Source organism: Mauremys mutica, chromosome 11 (genome assembly GCF_020497125.1).
Source record: "Mauremys mutica isolate MM-2020 ecotype Southern chromosome 11, ASM2049712v1, whole genome shotgun sequence".
In the NCBI taxonomy this organism is placed as follows: Eukaryota; Metazoa; Chordata; order Testudines; family Geoemydidae; genus Mauremys; species Mauremys mutica.
The window spans coordinates 1290809-1315204 of record NC_059082.1 but is presented as its reverse complement, the minus strand read 5'-3'; the positions used below and the strand labels follow the sequence as shown (position 1 = coordinate 1315204).

At 63.9% G+C, this 24396-nt stretch overlaps 1 protein-coding gene across 2 annotated transcripts in view; it reads right to left on the bottom strand.

Moving 5' to 3' along the window:
- Positions 1-1704: 1704 nt before the first annotated feature.
- Positions 1705-24396, bottom strand: part of LOC123344536 (alanyl aminopeptidase, membrane) — a 37788-nt gene continuing 15096 nt past the window's right edge. For both annotated transcript variants that reach the window (XM_044980873.1, XM_044980872.1), the window contains exons 6-21: positions 15914-16068; positions 13453-13566; positions 12826-12969; positions 12668-12733; positions 10439-10504; positions 9482-9654; positions 8985-9064; positions 8074-8210; positions 7846-7901; positions 6204-6351; positions 5838-5929; positions 5084-5194; positions 3864-4031; positions 3564-3704; positions 2995-3076; positions 1705-2295 (exon numbers count right to left, since the gene is read on the bottom strand). In XM_044980873.1, the coding sequence (XP_044836808.1) occupies positions 2143-2295; positions 2995-3076; positions 3564-3704; positions 3864-4031; positions 5084-5194; positions 5838-5929; positions 6204-6351; positions 7846-7901; positions 8074-8210; positions 8985-9064; positions 9482-9654; positions 10439-10504; positions 12668-12733; positions 12826-12969; positions 13453-13566; positions 15914-16068 (1886 nt within the window). In that variant the 3' untranslated portion in view covers positions 1705-2142. The remainder of the gene's footprint in view (positions 2296-2994; positions 3077-3563; positions 3705-3863; positions 4032-5083; positions 5195-5837; positions 5930-6203; positions 6352-7845; positions 7902-8073; positions 8211-8984; positions 9065-9481; positions 9655-10438; positions 10505-12667; positions 12734-12825; positions 12970-13452; positions 13567-15913; positions 16069-24396) is intronic.

Here is a 24396-nt window from a genome sequence, read left to right as displayed (position 1 = left end):
AAAACAAATACAAGGAAGTTCTTCACGCAGCGCACAGTCAACCTGTGGAACTCCTTGTCTGAGGAGGTTGTGAAGGCTGGACTATAACAGGGTATAAAAGAGAACTGGATAAATTCATGGTGGCTAAGTCCCTAAATGGCTATTAGCCAGGATGGGTAAGAATGGTGTCCCTAGCCTTTGTTTGTCAGAGGATGGAAATGGATGGCAGGAGAGAGATCACTTGATCATTGCCTGTTAGGTTCACTCTCTCTGGGGCACCTGGCATTGGCCACTGTCGGTAGACAGATACTGGGCTAGATGGACCTTTGGTCTGACCCGGTACGGCCTTTCTTATGTTCTGCCTCCGAGCCACCCTGGTTCCCCAACCGCTGCCTCCCCCCTCCCCAGGCTTGGATCTGCACAGGTGCCACATCACACGTCCGGCCTCAGCCCAGAGCCCCAGGCTGCCGCACTGCCCCCCGACACAGCCAGAGACACCCTGCAGCCCCGGCCACTTCCCCAAACGGTCGCTGCACCCAGAGCCCAGCTCAGACCTGGGCACCGACCCCATCGCCAAGCTGCAAAGCCAGTGCCGGGCAGCGAGTCCCTGCAGGGCTGGGCTCCGAGGGCTGCGCTGACAAGCAATGGCACCTGCCAGCCGCCGAGAGCCTCAGGGACGGGGCCAAAATCATCAAGCAAAGCAGCCCCTGCCCGGTTGGCCCCCAGCCCAAGTCCCAGGCTCAGAGTGTGTTGGGATCCGCAGGCTCTGCACCCATAGAAAAGGGTTACAATCCCTGGGGAACGATTTATTCCATAGACCCAGTGCCCCTGCTGCCCCCAGCTCTCCTCCTCCCCGCCTGCCCCCAGCTCACCTCCCCCCTGCCTGCCCCCAGCCAGTGCCTCCAGCCCAGAGCTAGACGATATGGCCAAGTACCTACCCCAGATAGCCGGGACCTCCTGCTTTACACGCCCTGTGCCCAGCCACTGCCACTCTGGGCCTGCCCGGAGCAGCCCTAGCTCCTCGCCCTGCGGGTACTGCGGCTCCGCTGGGCACCTGCCAGAGCCTCCTCCCCAACAGACAGCGCAGTGGGCAGAAGGCCGGGGGGAGGGCCGGGAGCCCCGTCACTGAGGGAGATTCACAATCAGGCTGGCCCGAGCTCTGGATGTGCCGGCAGGCACCACGGAGGGAAGGGTTGGACTGGATGGAGGGAACTTTCCTCTAGCTTCTGTGATGGGGCCTGCGCCCCCTGCCTCCCACCCCCAGGGCCCACTGCTCCCGGGCCGTCTCAGCGGGGCTGGCCCGTTCCCCCGGCACTGGTACCCACTCTGATTCCCCGTCGCCTGCCCGACTCCCTGCTGCCGGCCCTCCCAACCCTGTCTGGGAGCAGAGCTGGGACCAGCACGACCAGACAGCCCCGGCCAGGCCTTCCTCACCACTTCGCCCCGGCTCCCAGCAGCCGCAGAGGGCGGGGCAGAGCTCGCCTGCGGCAGGGGCTGGCCCCTCCGCCTGACACCCCGGCTGTGGGGAGTGGCTCGCTTCCTGTTCTCCCAGCATTACCACTCCTGGTCCCCGAGCCACCCTGCCTCCTGCTCACATCCCCCCCTTCTCCCCCACCACTGAGCATGCCAGTGGCCAAGGGAACGGCCCGGGCTCTTGCCCGAGCTGAGCGTGCGAGCGAGCTGTGCAAGTGCTGGAGGCGCTGGGCCGAGCCCCAGCCCCACGGCTTTACCATTTAACATTAACCCTTTATTTACAGTGTCTGGGGCTGACAAGGACTATACAGCAGACACATGTCCTGGCCAGTGGCGGGGCTGGGGGGCTCCCTAGTCAACAACCCCGCTGCCCTCACCCGCCTGTCTGCCCATGACCACCCCACGGGCACCTGGGCTTCCCTGGGACAGTCACTGAAACAAGGGCTGTGGCGAGGCCCTGTCAATGGGGCCAGTGTGCAAAGCATTGTGGGAGCACGGCCAGGCTGAGCCCCAGGCAGTGCAAAGCATTCTGGGAGTGTAGGCAGAATGGTGGGGGGGGCGGGGGCTCAGTGACAGGAGAGTTCAGGAGGCTGCATGCCCAGGGCGTGGGGCTCAGGAGCCTGGGCTCAGCCCCCCGAGCAGCGGGAGGAGGCAGACGTGGATGGGGTTGGCATTACTGAGTTCACCCACTCAGCTGCTTGCCGTCTCAAACCACGTCAGCACCGTCTGCTTGTTCTCTGCCACCCATTTGATATTAGCTTTGGTCTTCTCCAGCGCCTGCTCCAGCGCCCGCGTGCCCGAGCCAAAGCCCACGTCGGCGTTGTCCGCCTTGAACCGCTCCAGCTGCCGAGAGAGAGCGGGCCCGAGAGTGAGCGAGGGCGGCAGCAGGACAGCACCTCTGCACCGTGGTGCCCTCATGCGGCCCTGGCACCACCCGGGCACCCCAGACCTGGGGAGGGCACTGAGCAGGGCCAGAGGGATGGACCCAGGAGGAGAGGGAAAGCAGCCATCTGTGCGCTGCTTGGCCACGCAGGGAGGGAGGCCAGGATGTGAACCCCAAGGGACAGGCATTCGGCCCTTGAGCGTGGGCCTGGGGGTGCTTAGGTAACACGTGAGATTTCCTGCAGCACCAATTCCTCGGCTGCGGCCCCACAAATGGGGCAGGGGGGATGTGTCTGGAGGTAGCAGGGCGCTGCCATCCCTGGGGCCGGCCTCACAGCTGGACCTCTCCCTAGATCTGCCCTGGCTTGCCCCCAAGTGATGGGGGGTTGACGGACTTGCCCGCCCGGCAGGGAGGCAGGATCCCTCTGCTGCAGGGTGGCCGGGCAGGGAGCTCCGGCCTGGGCAGCAGAGCCGCACTAACGGAGAGGGTCTGTGACGCTCCGACAACCCCACGCAACATGGTGCCAGCCCCAGCACTCGGGCGGCTCAGACCCCACCTGGGCCAGGCCCTGGAGAGAGGCTGCGCCCGGCCCTGGGGGAGGGCTAGAGCAGACCAGACGGGGCTCTCCCTTCCCGAGGGGCCCCTGGGACGGGCCTCACCTGCTGCAGCTCGAACTCAGAGGCAAACCGCTGCGTCACCGCCTGGATCAGGCTCGAGAAGGAGAAGGAGCCCCCGCCGTACCTGTGGAGGGGAGGGGAGGGGAGGGGCGGGGTGAGCAGGCAGGTGTGGGGGAGGGGCAGCACCCCACAAACAGCCACCCCAGGGCCATGTGGCTGCCGGGGCTCAGCAGAGGGGCTGCCCCAGCCACGGAGCGAGGGGAGAGAGCAGGAGCACCCCCTGCTCTTCACCAGGGGGCCACAGGAGCCCAGGATGGCACGAAGGGCACTTAACACGCGGGGAGAGACTGAGAGTGCCCCCCCATTCCCCATCCCCCCACTTGTCCCGTCCCCCCTGCTCCCCCTCCCCCATCCCCCCTAGCTCCTCCACCCCCCCTTGCCCCCCTCCCCCATCCCCCCAGCTCCTCCACCCCCCGTTGCCCCCCTCCCCCATCCCCCTAGCTCCTCCACCCCCCCTTGCTCCCCCTCCCCCATCCCCCCTAGCTCCTCCACCCCCCTGGCCCCCCCATTCCCCACCCCCCTGCCATGGGCTGCCCCTCCGTGGCACTCACTGGCTGAAAAGGGTCTTCCAGTTGCCCCGGATGAAGTCCCAGGCCAGGCTCTGCCCCACCACGTTGCTGGCGATGCTGTTGATGGTGGAGGTGGCATCCTGCTTCCGGATTTTGGTGGGATCCAGGCAGTACTGCAGATACCTGGGGAGGGGCAGGCAGGGCTGGTACGCGGCACCCATGGCAGGTACAGAGCCACCTACCGCCCTTCTCCTTCCCCGTGCCCATGGCAGCCTGGATCCTCCCCATCCCCGCGCTCAGGGCCCCCCCCCGAGGGCGGCTGTGTGCCCCCACCCCACACACCTTCTCAAGATCCAGGGCTCCTTGCTGCAGGCCAGGGCCGAGCGGAGCTTGTCGGCTTCGGCCACCACCGTGGCGTTTTTAAACATCTGCCAGAGGAAGTCCCAGTCCGCCTCGCTGCCCGTCTCTATGGCGCTGCAGTAGATGGAGGAGCGCAGGTTCGGGGGGATCCTGGGGGGGGGAACATGCCTGTCACGGCGGCCGTGCCGGGGAAACGCGCTCGGCACTCAGGCGCCGGGCTCCACTCAGCAGAGCCCTGGCGCAGGCCATGGGGAGAGGCTCCCATGGAGGAGTGCTGGGGGGCACCCCCCACCTGGAGAGAGCGGGCCCATGCCTAGGGCTAGCACCTCACTAGGACACCTCACGGGGGCCCAGGCAGCGCCAGGGAGCTGGGCATTTACCAGCTGGAAAGAGGCAAATTCTGCCTGAGCTCCCTCATGGGCCCGGCCCAGCCCAGCCCCCCAGCCCAGGGGGCTCCACGGCCCGGTCCAGCCCAGCCCCCCAGCCCAGGGGGCTCCTGGCCCGGTCCAGCCCAGCCCCCCAGCCCAGGGGGCTCCACGGCCCGTTCCAGCCCAGCCCCCCAGCCCAGGGGGCTCCTGGCCCGGTCCAGCCCAGCCCCCCAGCCCAGGGGGCGCCACGGCCCGGTCCAGCCCAGCCCCCCAGCCCAGGGGGCGCCACGGCCCGGTCCAGCCCAGCCCCCCAGCCCAGGGGGCGCCACGGCCCGGTCCAGCCCAGCCCCCCAGCCCAGGGGGCGCCACGGCCCGGTCCAGCCCAGCCCCCCAGCCCAGGGGGCGCCACGGCCCGGTCCAGCCCAGCCCCCCAGCCCAGGGGGCGCCACGGCCCGGTCCAGCCCAGCCCCCCAGCCCAGGGGGCGCCACGGCCCGGTCCAGCCCAGCCCCCCAGCCCAGGGGGCGCCACGGCCCGGTCCAGCCCAGCCCCCCAGCCCAGGGGGCTCCACGGCCCGGTCCAGCCCAGCCCCCCAGCCCAGGGGGCTCCACGGCCCGGTCCAGCCCAGCCCCCCAGCCCAGGGGGCGCCACGGCCCGGTCCAGCCCAGCCCCCCAGCCCAGGGGGCGCCACGGCCCGGTCCAGCCCAGCCCCCCAGCCCAGGGGGCGCCACGGCCCGGTCCAGCCCAGCCCCCCAGCCCAGGGGGCGCCACGGCCCGGTCCAGCCCAGCCCCCCCATCCACCTCCCCCTGCCCAGAGGCCACGGGGAAGGGCTCACGGGTTGTTGCTGGGGTTTTGCTTCCATTGGTTGAAGAGGGCAGCCGCCAGCTGGGTGCACTCCGGGACCCCGTGGGAACAGGCCGTGCTGATGGCGTTGATCTCGCAGTACCTGAGTGGGGAGAGGAGCCGTGTCAGCGGCTGGACCCGGTGAAGGGGCCCTAGGAGCCAGGCCCGGCGGGCAGGGAGACCAGGCAGAATGGCCGTGACAGAGGCAGGCGCCCACCGGCCTGTCACCAGCCGGGCCCAGGAAGCGTCTCTCCCGCTGCCCCATCTGCCAGGCGCAGCATGGGCTGGGTGGGGGTCACCTCGCTCCGAGGCTGTGAGCAGTGGGCACTACCAGGGACAGTGCTGCCTGGGTGCACCCTGGGCAGTTCCCACCGGGCACCGCATGGCAGCTGCTGCCCAGCTCAGCCAGCCCACCAGTGGGGAGGGGAACGCCCGGCCTTGGGGTCCGGTGGGGCAGATGGAGGAAGAGCGGGAGGAGAGGCGGGCTCTGGAGGGGCTGGGCATTGGGCACAGAGTGGCATATGCCCATAACACAGAGCTGCCCCCCCGGCCCCAGCGTGCCCGCACTCTGCGAGCCATGCCCAGCGCCCCCCTTGGCTGAGGGCTGGGGCAGGAAAGGGGGGACCCAGAGCCCTCCCCTTGGACAAGAGGCAGCAGCAGTCACGGGAGGAGCCAGTTCTCCAGGCCCCCGGGGGTGCAGGGCCTGCCCTGTGGCTGGCCGGAGGACGCGCCACGCTGGGACTCACTGCTCCATCAAGCCGTCCGGGAGCCTGGTCCAGTTGGAGGTGACGTTTCCAAAGTACTGGAACAAGGGGGTCACCTGCTTCCGGATGTATTTCTGGGGGAGGACGGGCAGGGTGAGTGCCGGAAGGGTCAGTAGCTTCCCCCCGTCACACCCCAATCACCCAGCGCGCCCCCGGCTCCTGCCGCCTCCATGCCCCCACCCCATGCCCTTCCCCGGGCAGCTCCGACCCGCCGGGGCCCGGCTCACAAGGGCGATTTGCAGAGCCCACCCTATGCCCTGCCTTTGTGCCAGGCCCGCTGCTGAACCGACCCCGGCAGAGTGCCCCTCCGAGCGCCATCCACCTGGCCTGGGGCAGGCGGGGCCTCACCTGCATGGGGCCGTACACCTCGCTGCGGTCAAACATCAGGCGGAAGTAGCCCAGGTTGTCGAGGGCGGCGCTCCAGGGCAGGTACTCCCGCTCCTTGCCCAGGTAGGTGGTGGTATTCAGAGCCAGCACGATGGCGATGTGTTTAGCCCTAAACAGCCAATTGCAAAGCTCACGTCCTCCCGCCACGTCACCAGACGTGCCCTCTGTGCCCTCCCGGCCTGGCAATCGACCCTCCCCCTCCCATGTCCCATCCCCCCCCGGCAATGGACCCCCCATCCCCGCCTGGCTGCCCCCTCCCATCCCCTCGCCTGGCAATGGACCCCACCCCCTCCCATCCCCCCACCGGCAATGGACCCCGCCCATCCTCACCTGGCTGTCCCCTCCCATCCCCCCCCTCGCCTGGCAATGGACCCCCCCTCCCATCCCCTCGCCTGGCAATGGACCCCGCCCATTCTCACCTGGCCGTCCCCTCCCATCCCTCCCCCCCCCGCAATGGACTCCCTCATCCCCTCGCCGGGCAATGGACCCCGCCCCTCCCATCCCCCCCGGCAATGGACCCCCTCCATCCCCTCGCCTGGCCGCCCCCTCCCATCTCCCTCCAGCAATGGATCCCGCCCCTCCCATTCCCCCCCCCCGGCAATGGACCCCCTCATCTCCTCGCCTGGAAATGGACCCCACCCCCTCCCATCCCCCCACCGGCAATGGACCTGACCCCTCCCATCCCCCCCTGGCAAAGAACCCCCCCCATCCCCGCCTGGCTGCCCCCTCCCATTCCCCCCCCCCCGGGAATGGACCCTGCCCCATCCCATCCCCCAGTAATGGACCCCCGCCCATCTCCACCTGGCCACCCCCTCCCATCTCCCCCCAGCAGTGGAACCCCACATCCCTGCCTGGCCACCCCCTCCCATCCCCCCCCAGCAATGGACCCCCCCATCCCCGCCTGGCTGCCCCCTCCCATCCCCCTGCCAGCAATGGACCCCGCCTGGCCCCCTCCCATCCCCCCCTGGCTATGGACCCCTCCCCATCCCCTGTTGCTAATACCCCACAGACTGAGCCCTGCCTGCCAGCCAGCACAGTGGCCAGTCCATCCCGAAGACCCCCTACAGGGCCTGCTCTGTTACACCCCCCACCCCCCTGGATGTTTGCTGCCCCACCCAGAGGGGCCAGCCTGGCCAGGCGAGGGGGACGTGCAGCCCAGCTCCCCGTGCAAGCCCCCGTCTGGACGCTCCTCTCACCCCCTTGCACCAGGGTGCCAGGCAGGACAGAGCCTGGCACAGGCTGGCTGTGTACCTGGGGTAGGCAGAGAGCCGGGGCCGCCACGCCTCAGGCATTCAGCAGCCCAGTCGCCTGCCCATGGGCCTGCTGGGATCTCAGTGCCCAGCCTCTGCCAGCCCCTGCTCCTGCACCGTCCAGGGCTGAGCCGCCAGCGAGAAGCAGCAGGAGAGTCCTAGTCTGCCCAGCCCAGAGAGGGGGAACCAGAGGGCGTGGGGGCCTCCCTCTCGCTGCCTGAGGGGCGTGTGCGGGGACACACGGCTCCCCGGCCTGCCAGCCTTGCTCGGCACCGTGGGGAGAGGACTCGCCGTGGGGCTGGGGGAGGAGGCCAGAGGCTTGTTGTCACCCCGTGGCGGCCTGGGCGACTCACCTGGCCAGGTTAAAGGCATCGTCAATGATCTGGGCTCGGTTTATCACCGGGACGGCCTGGAAAAGAGCAAAGACGATTACGCGGGGGGCAGGAGCAGACCGTGCGGGGGAGAGGAGCCATGGAATGGGCATCCCTGGCCCAGCGTGGGGCCCGGCCGCCCCACAGCAGGGGCCTGGTCCCCGGGGCTGAGAGTGCTGGTGCGGGGCCAGAGGCTGGGCTTTCAGGAACCTGGTGATCGAGGTCCAGCTGGGTCAGCAGCTTGTTCCAGTTGTCCTGGTCGTAGTTCACCCGGAAATACCCCGTCACGTTGATGTTGAGCAGGAGCCAGTTGGAGGCACCAGTCACCACAAACGATGGGTTGTTGGCTGAGAAAGGAAAAGGAAGCGCGTTAGTGGGGCCCCTCCCTTCAGGTCTATGGCAGAGAGTCCCTGAGCCTAGAACCCTCCGGGGGCCTCCCCCTAGAACTCCCCCACTGAGCCCCTCCGGGGGCCTCCCCCTAGAACCTCCCCACTGAGCCCCTCTGGGGGCCTCCCCCTAGAACTCCCCCACTGAGCCCCTCCGGGGGCCTCCCCCTAGAGCCCCCCCACTGAGCCCCTCTGGGGGCCTCCCCCTAGAACTCCCCCACTGAGCCCCTCCGGGGGCCTCCCCCTAGAACTCCCCCGCTGAGCCCCTCCGGGGGCCTCCCCCGGGGGCCTCCCCCTAGAACCCCCCCCCGCTGAGCCCCTCCGGGGACCTCCCCCTAGAACCCCCCCACTGAGCCCCTCCGGGGGCCTCCCCCTAGAACCTCTCCACTGAGCCCCTCCGGGGGCCTCCCCCTAAAACCTCCCCACTGAGCCCTTCCAGGGGCCTCCCCCTAGAACCTCCCCACTGAGCCCCTCCGGGGGCCTCCCCCAGAACTCCCCGGAGCCCCCTGGGGTCCACCCCCTAGAACTCCCCGCTGCTCCCCTACAAAGACTCTCCCTGTGCTGACCTGCCTGGGCTGAAGAGGGGGTAGTGACACCCCCAGTAACTGCACTGAGATCTCCCCGGGGCACTGACCATGGCAAATCTGGCAACTGCTAACCTGTCACCCGCTAGCACCATATCCTGCTCCTGCAGCAGCACCGGTGCCTGGGACACGGCCAGGGACCAGCACATACCTGAGGTCTCGCTGAGCCAGTACATCTGTCCTGCCCCATCCTGCTGCCTCATCCAAGTGACAGGGACTATCCAGGTGTAGCTGCAGACGGACAGACAGACACTGGGGTCTTCTCCTGCCCTTCCTTCCTCTGCTGGTTCTGCCCCCAGCAGAGCCCCAGCCCCCCAGTGCAAGGGATTCCCCCCCCCGCGATCGCTGCGGGCTCACCCGTATCACACCCTCACCCCTCAAAGGGGCGACGCCCCACAGCAGGGCCCGGCAAGGAGCACGGAGGAACGGGGCTGGCCTCGGGGCTCTCGGAGGCAGAAGGCCCATGGGGCTCCGGGGACCCAGCACCGCAAGATCTCTCCCTGGGGGCGCCGCGGTGCAGCCCTGGCCACGATCCCGCAGAGGGCCCCCTCCAAGAGGCACAGCCGTGGAGCTCTGTGGTAGCAGGGGAGCCGGTGCTTAGGCCAGCGTGGGACCTCGGGGGGCAGAAAGGGGCGCTCCATCACTCACTTGAACGCCGAGGGCCGCTCGACAGTGGAGTTCGTGTCCAGTAAGAAGTGTTCCTGGCTAATGGAGCCAACTTTCGTGTCCACAGTCACCATGGGGAAGCCCATCTGCAGCGTCCAGCGATCCATGATGCCTTTGATGGTGGTGGGGAGCTGAATTTTGTCTTCAACCACCACCTGTGCAGGGGGCGGTGAGGGGCTATTGGCTGCTGTTCTCTGCAAATGGGCTCCGCAAAGGGCTAGGCCAGGGAGTCCCGGCTCCGTCCCCACCCCTGCCCTTCAACAGGGCACCTTTGGGGGCAGAGAGCAGTGCCCAGAGCTGGGTGTTTGGGAAGGTTGGGTCGAACCCCCACAGCTGCTTCACGTGCTGTGACAGGGACACTCCTTCCCACCGCCTGTCTAGAGCTCTGGCAGAGTCACCGGCGGCGTCACACCAGCCTCCCCCAGCGACGAGGACTCCGTTCACCGGCTCGTGAAAGAACAGTATCTTACGGTCATCCCGGCTGGCCTCAGCAGGGTTCCCTGGCGCTGCTCACATGAGCCGGGCGCAAGGGCTGGCAGGATCGGGCGCTCTCTGGGGCAGGGGCCATGCCAACCTCCGTGTTTGTGCAGCACAGACAAGACATGACAAGCGCCAATCAGGCCCCTGCCAGGGAAGGGCACCGATTCCTCTCCTGTGCCCAGCGGAGCCGTGCGCCGAGCCCGCCCATGTGCCTGCTGGGGACCAGGCACGCAGCCAGCACTGTGCCCTGTGTGGGAGTGTGTCGTGCAAATGGAGCCTATGTGCCAAAGGGGTGGAGGGAAGGTGGCTGCGGGACCTTAATTTCAGTTTCATCACGGTTGGGTGGGCCCCAGCCCCCCGTCCCTGACAGTAACAGGCCTCTTACCCGAAGTGTCGTGCAACAGAAACCCCACCCCAGCCCCTGTCATGCTCCTCCAGCTGGTGTGAAGAGCTTCGTACCTTTTGCAGATGAGTCCACAGATCGTCATAGACCGTGTTTCCGTAGCTGAAGGTGTGGAGGTAGGACTGTGAAAACACAGGGAAAGGGAAGGTTGGCCAGATGGGATTCACCCAAGAGTTCTGAAGGAACTCAAATGTGTAATTGCACGACTACTGTAACCTCTCATTTAAAACAGCTTCTGTACCAAATGACTGGAGGACAGCTAATGTGACACCAATTTTTAAGAAGGGCTCCAGAGGTGACCCCGGCAATTACAGGCCGGTAAGCCTGACTTCAGTACCAGGCAAACTGGTTGAAACTATAGTAAAGAACAGAATTGTCAGACACATAGATGAACATAATTTGTTGGGGAAGAGTCAACATGGTTTTTGTAAAGGGGAATCATGCATCACCAATCTACTAGAATTCTTTGAGGGGGTCAACAAGCATGTGGACAAGGGGGATCCAGTGGATATAGTGTACTTAGATTTTCAGAAAGCCCTTGACAAGGTCCCTCACCAAAGGGAAGTGAGCTGCCATGGGATAAGAGGGAAGGTCCTCTCATGGACTGGCAACTGGTTAAAAGATAGCAAACAAAGGGTAGGAATAAATGGTCAGTTTCAGAATGGAGAGAGGTAAATAGCGGTGTCCTCCAGGGGTCTGCACTGGGCCCAGTCCTATTCAACAGATTCATTAGTGATCTGGAAAAAGAGGTAAACAGTGAGATCTTGGAGTCATTATGGAGAGTTCCCTGAAACCATCCACTCAATGTGCAGCAGCAGCAGTCAAAAAAAGCGAACAACTGGGAATCATTAAGAAAGGGATAGATAATAAGACAGAAAATATCATATTGTCTCTATATAAATCCATGGTACACCCACATCTTGAATACTAAGTGCAGATGTGGTCTCCCCATCTCAAAAAAGATATGTTGGAATTGGAAAAGGTTCAGAAAAGGGCAACAAAAATTATTAGGAGTGTGGAACAGCTGCCATATGAGAAGAGTTTAATAAGACTGGGACTTTTCAGCTTGGAAAAGGGGAGACTAAGGGGGGATATGAGAGAGGTCTATAAAATCATGACTGGTGTGGAGAAAGTAAATAAGGAAGTGTTATTTACTCCTCATAACACAAGAACTAGGAGCCACCAAATGAAATTAATAGGCAGTAGGTTTAAAAGAAACAAAAGGAAGTATTTCTTCACATAACGCACAGTCAACTTGTGGAACTCCTTGCCAGAGGATGTTGTGAAGACCAAGACTATAACTGGGTTCAAAAAGAACTAGATACATTCATGGAGGATAGATCCATCAATGGCTATTAGCTCGGATGGGCAGGGATGGTGTCCATAGCCTCTGTTTGCCAGAAGCTGGGAATGGGCGACAGGGGATGGATCACTTGATGATTCCCTGTTCTGTTCATTCCCTCTGGGGCACCTGGCACCGGCCACTGTCGGCAGACAGGATACTGGGCTAGATGGACCTTTGGTCTGACCCAGTCTGGACGTTCTTATGTTTTTATTTGTTCAGGATGAGATGGGGATCCCAGAGCCGGGTCTCAGCAGAGGAGCCGCCTCCGCAAGAGTACATCCTGCACCCCTGCTGCCAGGCGAAGGCAGAGGCATTGTATTGAGCAAAGCCCCAGACTTTCTGGGCATGGCTCTCAGAGGCAGAGGCCCACCTCCCAGCAGCAGAGCCCTCCCTGCTGCTCGCCCACACTCTTCCCTGCAGGGTGTTTGGGTGGGCGTGGGCACCGCAGGACCATGCCTCCGGGCACTGCACTGAGACAGTGGGAGCGAGTGTGCAGGCTGGGACCTTCCCCAGGCACGGCCACCATGGGCATGACGGCTGCCTTGCTGGCCAACGCTCAATTGGAGCAGGGAGTGCCAAGCTAAAGCCTGCCACTTGTCTGAATGGCCAGGCTTTGCAGCCAGGGGCTGCCCAGCCCTGCAGCCTCTGCACTGGCACAGAGCGGGCATGTAACTCACGCTGAGCAGGGCATTGCACGTGCAAAGTGGGCACTGCCCCAGCACCATCCTTTGCCCTCGGGCACTACCCACTCCTCTGCCCCTCCCCTGTAGCACCGCCTCCTGCAGACTGGCCGTGGGTCCGGGGAGTGCTGCCAGAGTGTGGGGAGGCTTGGCAGGTTCCCCTAGGGCAGAGCGCCCTCCCACGGGAGCCCAGGCTGACGCCTGCCTCGGAGCAGGGGCCATGCAGGACGCCTCGGCACACAGCCCCGCCAGGGCCTCACCTGCAGCCCCTTCTTGAAGCTGTCCTCGGTGAGGAACTCGGAGAGCATCCGCAGCACCGACGCCCCCTGCGGGAAGATCAGAGAGAGGCGCTGAGCGAGGGTCCAAGCAGCTTCCCAGGAGGGGCTGCTCCCAACCCCGGGCCCTGGGCAGTCCTCACCTTGCTGTAGGAGATGGAGTCGAAGACCTCGCTGATCTGCGCCGGTGTGTTGATCTCGCTCTCCAGGAAGGAGAGCGGGTGCGAGGAGGCCAGCGCGTCGACCTTCATCACGCGGTACATCTCACTCTGCACGATCAGGTCTTTCTGCAAAGGCACAAGGTTACAGCCTGCCCGAGGCGGTGCCGGCCCTCAGCACCCTTCGCGGACGTGTGGGGACTGCAGCCAGCCCAGACACGGTGCCGTCTCCCCTTCCCACCCCCAGCCTGGCAGGACGGGCCTGCGGAGGGGGGCTGCTTCCTCCCCGCCAGCAGCCCCAGGAGCTGGGAGTGGGCCCTGCCCCAGCAAGCAGCGCTCGCTCACTGCTGCCGGCAGCTCCACACTGCCCCTCTGGAGACCCCCTGGCCTCCGTCACCCGGTCCCAGTGCCAGGAAAGCCTGCTGCCAACCAGCGAGCAGGGCCCCCTCCCCGGGAGCATGCAGCTCCTTCCTGCAAGGCCGCGGTGATCCTGCTTGGGCCGAAGCCTGCCACCGTGGTGAGCCCGTGTGGGTGACACGGGAAGGCCAGTTCCCACGCGCCTCCTGCCGCTGCAGCCCGCTGGGTAGCGCCACCCCTCCTGGGGCTACTCACAATGTGCCAGGAAGGCTCAGCTGAGTCCGCCCCCAGGTACTCCACATAGGAGGCAAAGCCCTCGTTCAGCCACAGGTCGTTCCACCAGCGCAGGGTCACCAGGTTCCCGAACCACTGAGAAGAGAGTGAGACGGGGAGGGTCAGCCAGGGAGCCCTGGGACAGAGCCCCCCCGACACACACAGCCAGGGAGCCCCCACACCCAGGGAGCCCCGGGACAGAGCCCCATACACACAGCCAGGGAGCCCCGAGCCCAGGGACAGAGCCCCCCCGACAAACACAGCCAGGGAGCCCCGGGACAGAGCCCCCCACACACACACAGCCAGGGAGCCCCCACGCCCAGGGAGCCCCGGGACAGAGCCCCCATACACACAGCCAGGAAGCCCCCACGCCCAGAGAGCCCCAGGAGAGAGCCACATACACACACAGCCAGGGAACCCCCACGCCCAGGGACAGAGCCCCCCCAACAAACACAACCAGGGAGCCCAGGGACAGAGCCCCCCTGACACACAGAGCCAGGGAGCCCCAAGCCCAGGGACAGAGCCCCCCGACACACACAGCCAGGGAGCCCCGGGACAGAGCCCCCCCGACACACACAGCCAGGGAGCCCCCACGCCCAGGGAGCCCCGGGACAGAGCCCCATACACACAGCCAGGGAGCCCCCATGCCCAGGGAGCCCCGGGACAGAGCCCCATACACACAGCCAGGGAGCCCCGAGCCCAGGGACAGAGCCCCCCCAACACACACAGCCAGGGAGCCCCGGGCAGAGCCCCCCACACACACACAGCCAGGGAGCCCCCACGCCCAGGGAGCCCCGGGACAGAGCCCCATACACACAGCCAGGGAGCCCCCACGCCCAGAGAGCCCCAGGAGAGAGCCACATACACACACAGCCAGGGAACCCCCACGCCCAGGGACAGAGCCCCCCCAACAAACACAACCAGGGAGCCCAGGGACAGAGCCCCATACACACAGCCAGGGAGCCCCGGGACAGAGCCCCCCCCACACACACACAGCCAGGGAGCCCCCACACCCAGGGAGCCCTGGGACAGAGCCCCATACACACAGCCAGGGAGCCCCGAGCCCAGGGACAGAGCCCCCCCAACACACACAGCCAGGGAGCCCCGGGACAGAGCCCCCCCACACACACAGCCAGGGAGCCCCAACGCCCAGGGAGCCCCGGGACAGAGCCCCATACACACAGCCAGGGAGCCCCCACGCCCAGAGAGCCCCAGGAGAGAGCCACATACACACACAGCCAGGGAACCCCCATGCCCAGGGACAGAGCCCCCCCAACAAACACAACCAGGGAGCCCAGGGACAGAGCCCCCCGGACACACAGAGCCAGGGAGCCCCGAGCCCAGGGACAGAGCCCCCCGACACACACAGCCAGGGAGCCCCGGGACAGAGCCCCCCCGACACACACAGCCAGGGAGCCCCCACACCCAGGGAGCCCTGGGACAGAGCCCCATACACACAGCCAGGGAGCCCCGAGCCCAGGGACAGAGCCCCCCCAACACACACAGCCAGGGAGCCCCGGGACAGAGCCCCCACACACACACACAGCCAGGGAGCCCCCACGCCCAGGGAGCCCCGGGACAGAGCCCCATACACACAGCCAGGGAGCCCCGAGCCCAGGGACAGAGCCCCCCCAACACACACAGCCAGGGAGCCCCGGGACAGAGCCCCCCCCACACACACACAGCCAGGGAGCCCCCACGCCCAGGGAGCCCAGGGACAGAGCCCCCCTGACACACAGAGCCAGGGAGCCCCGAGCCCAGGGACAGAGCCCCCCGACACACACAGCCCGGGAGCCCCGGGACAGAGCCCCCCCGACACACACAGCCAGGGAGCCCCCACACCCAGGGAGCCCTGGGACAGAGCCCCATACACACAGCCAGGGAGCCCCGAGCCCAGGGACAGAGCCCCCCCAACACACACAGCCAGGGAGCCCCGGGACACAGCCCCCCCCACACACCCACAGCCAGGGAGCCCCCACGCCCAGGGAGCCCAGGGACAGAGCCCCCCTGACACACAGAGCCAGGGAGCCCCAAGCCCAGGGACAGAGCCCCCCGACACACACAGCCAGGGAGCCCCGGGACAGAGCCCCCCCGACACACACAGCCAGGGAGCCCCCACACCCAGGGAGCCCCGGGACAGAGCCCCATACACACAGCCAGGGAGCCCCAACGCCCAGGGAGCCCCGGGACAGAGCCCCATACACACAGCCAGGGAGCCCCGAGCCCAGGGACAGAGCCCCCCCAACACACACAGCCAGGGAACCCCCACGCCCAGGGAGCCCCGGGACAGAGCCCCCTGACACACACAGAGCCAGGGAGCCCCGAGCCCAGGGACAGAGCCCTCCCGACACACGGAGCCAGGGACCCCGGACTAGTTTCAGGCCTCCAGCCTCTCTGCACCCCACTGAGGGCGGGCAGGAGGCGGAGGGGGCACACTGGGTACCTGGTGCGCAAGCTCGTGAGCGATCACCGTCACCACCCTCTCCTTGTTGCCGATGGAGGAGAAGAGCGGGTCATAGAGCAGCGAGTTCTCCCGGTACGTCACCAGCCCCCAGTTCTCCATGGCGCCTGCGTTGAAGTCTGGAAGGGCAACCTGGTCTGGGAGAGGGACAGGCCTCGTTAGCAGGGGTGCACCCCCCCGGAAAGCATGAACCCCCCCGCCCCCATGGGACAGCCCAGAACCCCCCCACCCCATGGGAGAGCCCAGAACCCCCCCCCCGACCCCATGGGAGAGCATGGAACCCCCACACACCCCATGGGAGAGCCCGGAACCCCCCCGACCCCATGGGAGAGCATGGAACCCCCACACACCCCATGGGAGAGCCCAGAACCCCCCCCCGACCCCATGGGAGAGCATGGAACCCCCACACACCCCATGGGAGAGCCCAGAACCCCCCCTACCCCATGGGAGAGCACGGAACCCCCCCTGCCCCATGGGAGAGCACGGAACCTCCACACACCCCATGGGAGAGCACGGAACCCCACACCCTCATGGGAGAGCACGGAACCCCCGACCCCCATGGGAGAGCACAGAACCCTCCCAACCCCATGGGAGAGCACAGAACCCCTGACCCCATGGGAGAGCACAGAACCCTCCCAACCCCATGGGAGAGCACAGAACCCCCGACCCCATGGGAGAGCACGGAACCCCCGACCCCATGGGAGAGCACGGAACTCCCCCACACCCCCATGGGAGAGCACAGAACCCCTGATCCCATGGGACAGCACGGAACCCCCGACCCCACGGGAGAGCATGGAACCCCCACACACCCCCATGGGAGAGCACAGAACCCCTGACCCCATGGGATAGCACGGAACCCCACACCCTCATGGGAGAGCACGGAACCCCCGACCCCCATGGGAGAGCCCAGAACCCCCACACACCCCCATGGGAGAGCACAGAACCCCCGACCCCATGGGAGAGCACGGAACTCCCCCACACCCCCATGGGAGAGCCCGGAACCCCCCCGACCCCATGGGAGAGCATGGAACCCCCACACACCCCATGGGAGAGCCCAGAACCCCCCCCCGACCCCATGGGAGCGCATGGAACCCCCACACACCCCATGGGAGAGCCCAGAACCCCCCCTGCCCCATGGGAGAGCACGGAACCTCCACACACCCCATGGGAGAGCACGGAACCCCACACCCTCATGGGAGAGCACGGAACCCCCGACCCCCATGGGAGAGCACAGAACCCTCCCAACCCCATGGGAGAGCACAGAACCCCTGACCCCATGGGAGAGCACAGAACCCTCCCAACCCCATGGGAGAGCACAGAACCCCCCCAACCCCATGGGAGAGCACGGAACCCCCGACCCCATGGGAGAGCACGGAACTCCCCCACACCCCCATGGGAGAGCACAGAACCCCTGATCCCATGGGACAGCACGGACCCCCCCGACCCCACGGGAGAGCATGGAACCCCCACACACCCCCATGGGAGAGCACAGAACCCCTGACCCCATGGGATAGCACGGAACCCCACACCCTCATGGGAGAGCACGGAACCCCCGACCCCCATGGGAGAGCCCAGAACCCCCACACACCCCCATGGGAGAGCACGGAACCCCCGACCCCATGGGAGAGCACAGAACTCCCCCACACCCCCATGGGAGAGCACAGAACCCCTGATCCCATGGGACAGCACGGAACCCCCCGACCCCACGGGAGAGCATGGAACCCCCACACACCCCCATGGGAGAGCACAGAACCCCTGACCCCATGGGATAGCACGGAACCCCACACCCTCATGGGAGAGCACGGAGCCCCCGACCCCCATGGGAGAGCCCAGAACCCCCACACACCCCCATGGGAGAGCACAGAACCCCACACCCTCATGGGAGAGCACAGAACCCCCGACCCCCATGGGAGAGCCCAGAACCCCCAAACTCCCATGGGAGAGCCCGGAACCCCCACACACCGCCATGGGAGAGCACAGAACCCCTGATCCCATGGGACAGCACGGAACCCCCGACCCCACGGGAGAGCATGGAACCCCCACACACCCCCATGGGAGAGCACAGAACCCCTGACCCCATGGGATAGCACGGAACCCCACACCCTCATGGGAGACCACGGAACCCCCGACCCCCATGGGAGAGCCCAGAACCCCCACACACCCCCATGGGAGAGCACAGAACCCCACACCCTCATGGGAGAGCACAGAACCCCCGACCCCCATGGGAGAGCCCAGAACCCCCAAACCCCCATGGGAGAGCCCGGAACCCCCACACACCTCATGGGAGAGCCCGGAACCCCCACACACCCCATGGGAGAGCCCAGAACCCCCCTACCCCATGGGAGAGCCCGGAACCTCCACACACCCCATGGGAGAGCACAGAACCCCACACCCTCATGGGAGAGCACAGAACCCCCGACCCCCATGGGAAAGCACAGAACCCCCGACCCCCATGGGAAAGCACAGAACCCCCACACACCCCCATGGGAGAGCACAGAACCCCCGACCCCCATGGGAAAGCACAGAACCCTCCCAACCCCATGGGAGAGCACAGAACCCCCGACCCCATGGGAGAGCACAGAACCCCCCCACCCCATGAGAGAGCACGGAACCCCCGACCCCACGGGAGAGCATGGAACCCCCACACACCCCCATGGGAGAGCACAGAACCCCTGACCCCATGGGAGAGCACGGAACCCCACACCCTCATGGGAGAGCACGGAACCCCCGACCCCCATGGGAGAGCCCAGAACCCCCCCAACCCCATGGGAGAGCACAGAACCCTCCCAACCCCATGGGAGAGCACAGAACCCCTGACCCCATGGGAGAGCACAGAACCCTCCCAACCCCATGGGAGAGCACAGAACCCCTGACCCCATGGGAGAGCACAGAACCCTCCCGACCCCATGGGAGAGCACAGAACCCCTGACCCCATGGGAGAGCACAGAACCCTCCTGACCCCATGGGAGAGCATGGAACCCCCACACACCCCCATGGGAGAGCACAGAACCCTCCCGACCCCATGGGAGAGCACGGAACCCCACACCCCCATGGGAGAGCACAGAACCCCCCCAACCCCATGGGAGAGCACAGAACCCCTGACCCCATGGGAGAGCACGGAACCCCACACCCCCATGGGAGAGCAGAGAACCCCCCCCAACCCCATGGAAGAGCATAGACCCCCACACCCCCATGGAAGAGCACGGAACCCCGGACCCCATGGGAGAGCACATAACCCCCCCACACCCACATGGGAGAGCACAGAACCCCCGACCCCATGGGACAGCATGGAACCCCCGACCCCATGGGAGAGCACAGAACCCCCGACCCCACGGGAGAGCATGGAACCCCCCACCCCCACCCCATGAGAGAGCACGGAACCCCCGACCCCATGGGAGAGCACAGGACCCCCTGTGGTGCTGGCTCACTGGGGCCAGTTCTCGCCAAGGTCCCCATGCCTCACTGAACATGGACAAATAAGATCGCTGGGATCGGTTACAACAGGTAGGAGAGTGATAAGGACGTGCGCAGTGTTCAGTGAATGCTGGTGAGTGGCTGCAGCACTAACTCTCACTTCTAGCAGCTGGCTCCCATGTCGTCAGACAATAGTTGAGTGGGTGCATTGTGAGCCCCTGTGACTGTGTAAATCACCAGACAGGAGAGACTAACCAGTGGGAAGGGCTGACCCCCAACAGCGAGGGTCGCATCCTGCCCAGCAGGGACGGGCCATTGACACCAGACAGACTGTTATGGGACGATAAAGAGGACAACAGCCGTGTGCTGTTCTGCCCTCCCCTCGCACCCTGTGAAGGCGAGTCATGCAAGTGGATTCCTCCCATTAGCTGACTGCCCAGTTCAGGGCATGTGGCAGGAAGGTTAAAAAACCGTAACAAGAAGGAACTGGATCGCGGCGCTGCTTGGACTCTGGGGGCAAGGTTTCTAGCCATAAGCAAGGGATCCCCAGCTACTTAGCAGGGGTGAGCCCGAAAGGACAAATACAGCTTGTGGACTATAGAAGCTTCTGTTATCTTTTGAATTTAAGATTATAACTCATTGGTGTATCTATGTTTACTTGCTTTAACCTTGACAATCACTCTCTGGTTTCCTTTTCCTATTACTAAATCGACAGATCGCCAGTCCTATAAGAAGCTACAAGTGCCGTCTTTGGTGAGAGATCGGAGGTGCAACTGCCCTGGGGTAAGTGACTGGTCCTCTGGGACTGGGAGCAGCCTGAACATTGCTGGGATCCTTGGCGGAAGGGCCCGTCTGTCCCAGCAGCAGGCGGTGCTGGGCGGTGAGGCGGAGCGGAGCGCCCCAGGGGCCTGTCCGTGGCTCCATGGTCAGGCTGTCACAGTGCCGGAGGGGTTCACACTAGGTAACTGGCTGGTGCAATCTAGGTAGAGAACTCCCCGCCAGCCTGGGGTTTGTGCCCTGGCTCCTACCAGCCTGCCCTGAGGTTGGTACCCACGCTTGGAGTCCCTGCAGGCAGCTTGGCAGGATTCACATACCAGAGGTCAATTAAGCTCATGGATCAGAACCCAGCGCTGTTAAAATTTAAACTCCACGGTGAGCGTTTTAAAGGTTAAAGAACAGACACAACGAGTGAGCCGCAGGCTCTGCTGGTCTTGTGAGAAAAGCCCCTGGCCAGCCAAGTCTGCAGAGGGGCAAATCCCACCCAAAGAAAGCCCCAGTTCCAGAGCTGAGAGCTTTGCTCCTGATCTGGTGCCCGGGGCAGGAGAAGACCCACATGCCACAGAGGAACCTCAGCAGTGGAGCTGGCCCAACTGCAGCACCTGGGAGCCCAGGGAGACAGCGACCCCCGGAGACTGCTGGTGGAACTGCAGATCAGAGACCAAGCAGCCCAGGCAGCTGAGGAGAAAGCTACCAAAGACACCTGGAACAAACAGCAGCAGTTAAAGCAAATGAAGAAGCTGAGCAGACAGCGCACAGGAGGCTGATAGAAGCTCATCCTCATCCAGGGAGTGCCCCCGCCATGACACAAGGGAGGGGGCGCAAGCCTGCCCGACTGCTACCCAGACAGATGCATAAGAGAGTTCCTGGCGGCCTTTGGGAGACTATGTGGGATGTGCAATATCCCAGCAGAGAGACAGCCGCCTCTCCTGTGAACCAGAGGAACTGGGGAAGCCAGACGAGTCTTTAATGAGCTGGAGGAGGACGATGTACCCGTACAGCAATGCAAAGCACACGTATTGAACAGGTGTCCGATTTCCCGAGCCCCATCGATTGAAGCTTGGCCAGCAAGACTGGTGAGAGCATGTGGTAAGAAAATCCTGGCTTTGACTGTCACCTACTTTGTTGAATTAGTCCTGAGCTGTGCTTTCTCTTTATTTTTCTTGTAACAGTTCTGACTTGTCTGGTTCATTACTTGTAGTCATTTGAAATCACCCTCTCTGTAGATAATAAACCTGTTTTAGTGATTTAACTAATCCAGGGTGTTTGAACTGAAGGGTTTGGCAAACTCCATTTGGGATACAGGATTTGCTAGGTTTGCCAATTTGGGTTGGACGGATTCCTGGAAATTTCATCACATGACCTAATTTTGAATTAAAGATTCATCTTTAATTCCTGGAAGCTCCAGAACAAGTCTGGGGTTTGGCAGCCCTAGGATCTGTGCCTTGTCCTTTCTAGTCATAAAACGACAGCCTCTGTCTAGCTTTACTTTCCAGGAGAGGGCTGGGCAGCCCCCGAGAGGGGGGGAGATCCAGGCCGGGGGGGGGGGTGTTGGGGTCACCCTGCAGTACAAACCCGGCTGGTAAGAGCCAAGGGGTGGCTGGCTGCAGTGCAGGGCCGGCTTTAGGACATGCGGGGCCCGATTCAAAAGAGCTGCCGCCGAAGTGCCACCGAAGACAGCTGCAGCGATTGAGCCGCTGCCGAAGTTAGCGGTGGCAATTCAGCGGCAGCTCAATCGGTTGCTGCTGTTTCCGGCAGCACTTCGGCAGAGGGTGCGGGGCCCCTCTTCCGGACGCTGAGGGGCCCGATTCCCGGGGATCGGGGGAATCGCCCTAAAGCCGGCCCTGCATGGGGGGAGTGACGTGCACTGGAGGCTGTTTGTGAGCGGCCCAGGACTGGAGGCTACAGCAGCAAAGCGGTGGACAGGGCACCCCAGCTTAGAGAGCAGGGCAGACAGCTGCTCACTAGTCTGCACTGTAGCCTGGGTATGTCACAGAGGGGTTTGGAGGCACCATTGCTTTGCTCTTAACTTCAGGGAGACCCCAAAGGCCATTATGGAGGCTCAAGAGGCTGCTCCTTCCCTGGCCAAGGAGAGGAATGCGGCTCACAGGCACGGCCCAGCCAGGAAGGAAAGGGTCACTTTTTCCTAGGGGGTGGTTAGTTGTCCAGGGAGGCTCCCACAAGGGAAAAGAGGAGCCCTGGTGAGGTTTGCAAACAGGTATCTGTGCCTGATAAGCACAGGGCAGAGGCATGGGCAGCTCTAGCCATTTCGCCACCCCAAGCAGGGCGGCACGCCGCAGGGGCGCTCTGCCGGTCGCCGGTCCCGGGGCTCCGGTGGACCTCCCGCAGGCGTGCCTGCGGATGCTCCACCAAAGCCGCGGGACCAGCGGACCCTCCGCAGGCACGTCTGCAGGAGGTCCACCAGAGCTGCCTGCTGCCCTCCCAGCGACCGGCAGAGCGCCCCCCGCGGCATGCCGCCCCAAGCGCGTGCTTGGCGTGCTGGGGCCTGGAGCCGCCCCTGGGCAGAGGTGCTTCAGGTGGGTCACGACTGTCCCTTTGCCGAACACTCAGGAGTGGAGAGAGCCTGTGAGAGGCTCTGACAGAATTGCTATTGGCCTCACATGTGTGAGACAGTAAAACATGACTGTAAGAGTCGTGTCTTACATCAAAAGCGTCAGAGGTTAAAGGGACCCTGCGCGGCACCTTCGCAGCCATTGCCCATCACTAAGGAGGTGTTGCCAGAGTGTCTGCAGACACTGTGGGACCCCTACCCAGACCTTCCAGAAATGGGAAGACGTATCTACTGGTTGTGGTGGATTCTGCCACCAGGCACTCAGAAGCCACAGCTTCGTCTATCACAGAAGCTGAAACCGTGGCTACTGCCCTAATCACCATTTTAGCAGAGCAGGTTTTCCCAGGGAAATCTTGTCAGACCATGGTGCAAATTTCATGTCTGTAGTTTTCAGAAAGTGATCTGAGCTGTGTGGAGTGAGACACATAAAGGCTGCCCCCTGCCGCCCCCCAGCCCCCACCATCCAGAGACCGATGGGCTGGTAGAAAGATTCAGTGGGACATTGCTGTCTATGCTGAGGATGTGTCTTACCCAGCAGGAGATGGCTGGGATGTGTTGCTCCCTTATTTGCTATTCACATACAGGAATCTACAGGGCTTGCCCTCTTCGCTCTTCTTTATGGGAGACAAATGAGGGGACCCCTAGATTTGATTCAAGACTCTTTGGAGGGCAGGACAGGGGAGGCAGGACAGCCTTGGGGGAGTCTGTCACTCCTTTTAAAGAGAACCGAAAGTCTATGCTGGACTTGGTGCCTCAGCGCCTTGACAAGAGTCAGGGGTCCCGGACAGCTCAGTATGACGGGCGTGGTGGAGGAAGGTCTTGTCATATAGGTGACGTGGGGCTAGTGTTGATCCCTGTGAGGAAGAACATGGTGCAAGATTGTTGGGAGGGCTCTTTCGAGATGACAGAGAACGCGAACGAGGTCACTTACGATGCAGTGACACTCCATGGCAGGGGAGCTGTGCAAACAGCACATGGCAACAGATTGAGAGCTTCCCATGACAGAGAGATGGGGGTGAATACGATTTGTTGTGCTGATGAAGGACCATTTACGGCTCCTTTAACTGATCTGGCCAGGGAGAGGAAGGAAGAGACGCCTCTAGAAAGCACGGCCATCTGGGAGGGTTTGGATGTTGGCCCTCTTGAAAGACCACAGGTAGGTACTTTCCAACCTGTCAGGTTCAACTAACAAAAACAGACATTCCTAGCAGAGCACGTCCTGCTACAGGAGAAATGCAGCCAGATTCAGGATGAGGTGGAGAGCAGGCTAGGGATGGGGTGATTACTAAGTCGAAAAGCCCAGGAGCGTCTCCTGTTATAGTGGTACCCAAGAGGGATAAAACCATAAGATTTAGTCTGGGCTTTAGAAGGGTAAATGCCATCACCCAACCTGACCCTTACCCCACACCCTGGACAGGGGGCCGACTGGATCCACTGGGGTGGGTGCAAAATTCATAACGACTCTAGATTTGACTCAAGGATACTGGCAAATTCCCGCAGCTGCTGATGCCCAGGAAAAGTCAGTGTTCACAGGGAAGTCTGGCCTCTCTAAGGTTATACCTTTTGGGCTCCTGTTCCGAGGCCTGTCACTGAGGTGCTGCAGGGCTTACAGAGCTTTACCGACGCCTGAGGAGATGCCTTGGCTATTTTGAGGGACTCTTGGCAAGACCACCTGAGCCATGTGGAATTGTACTGCAGAGGC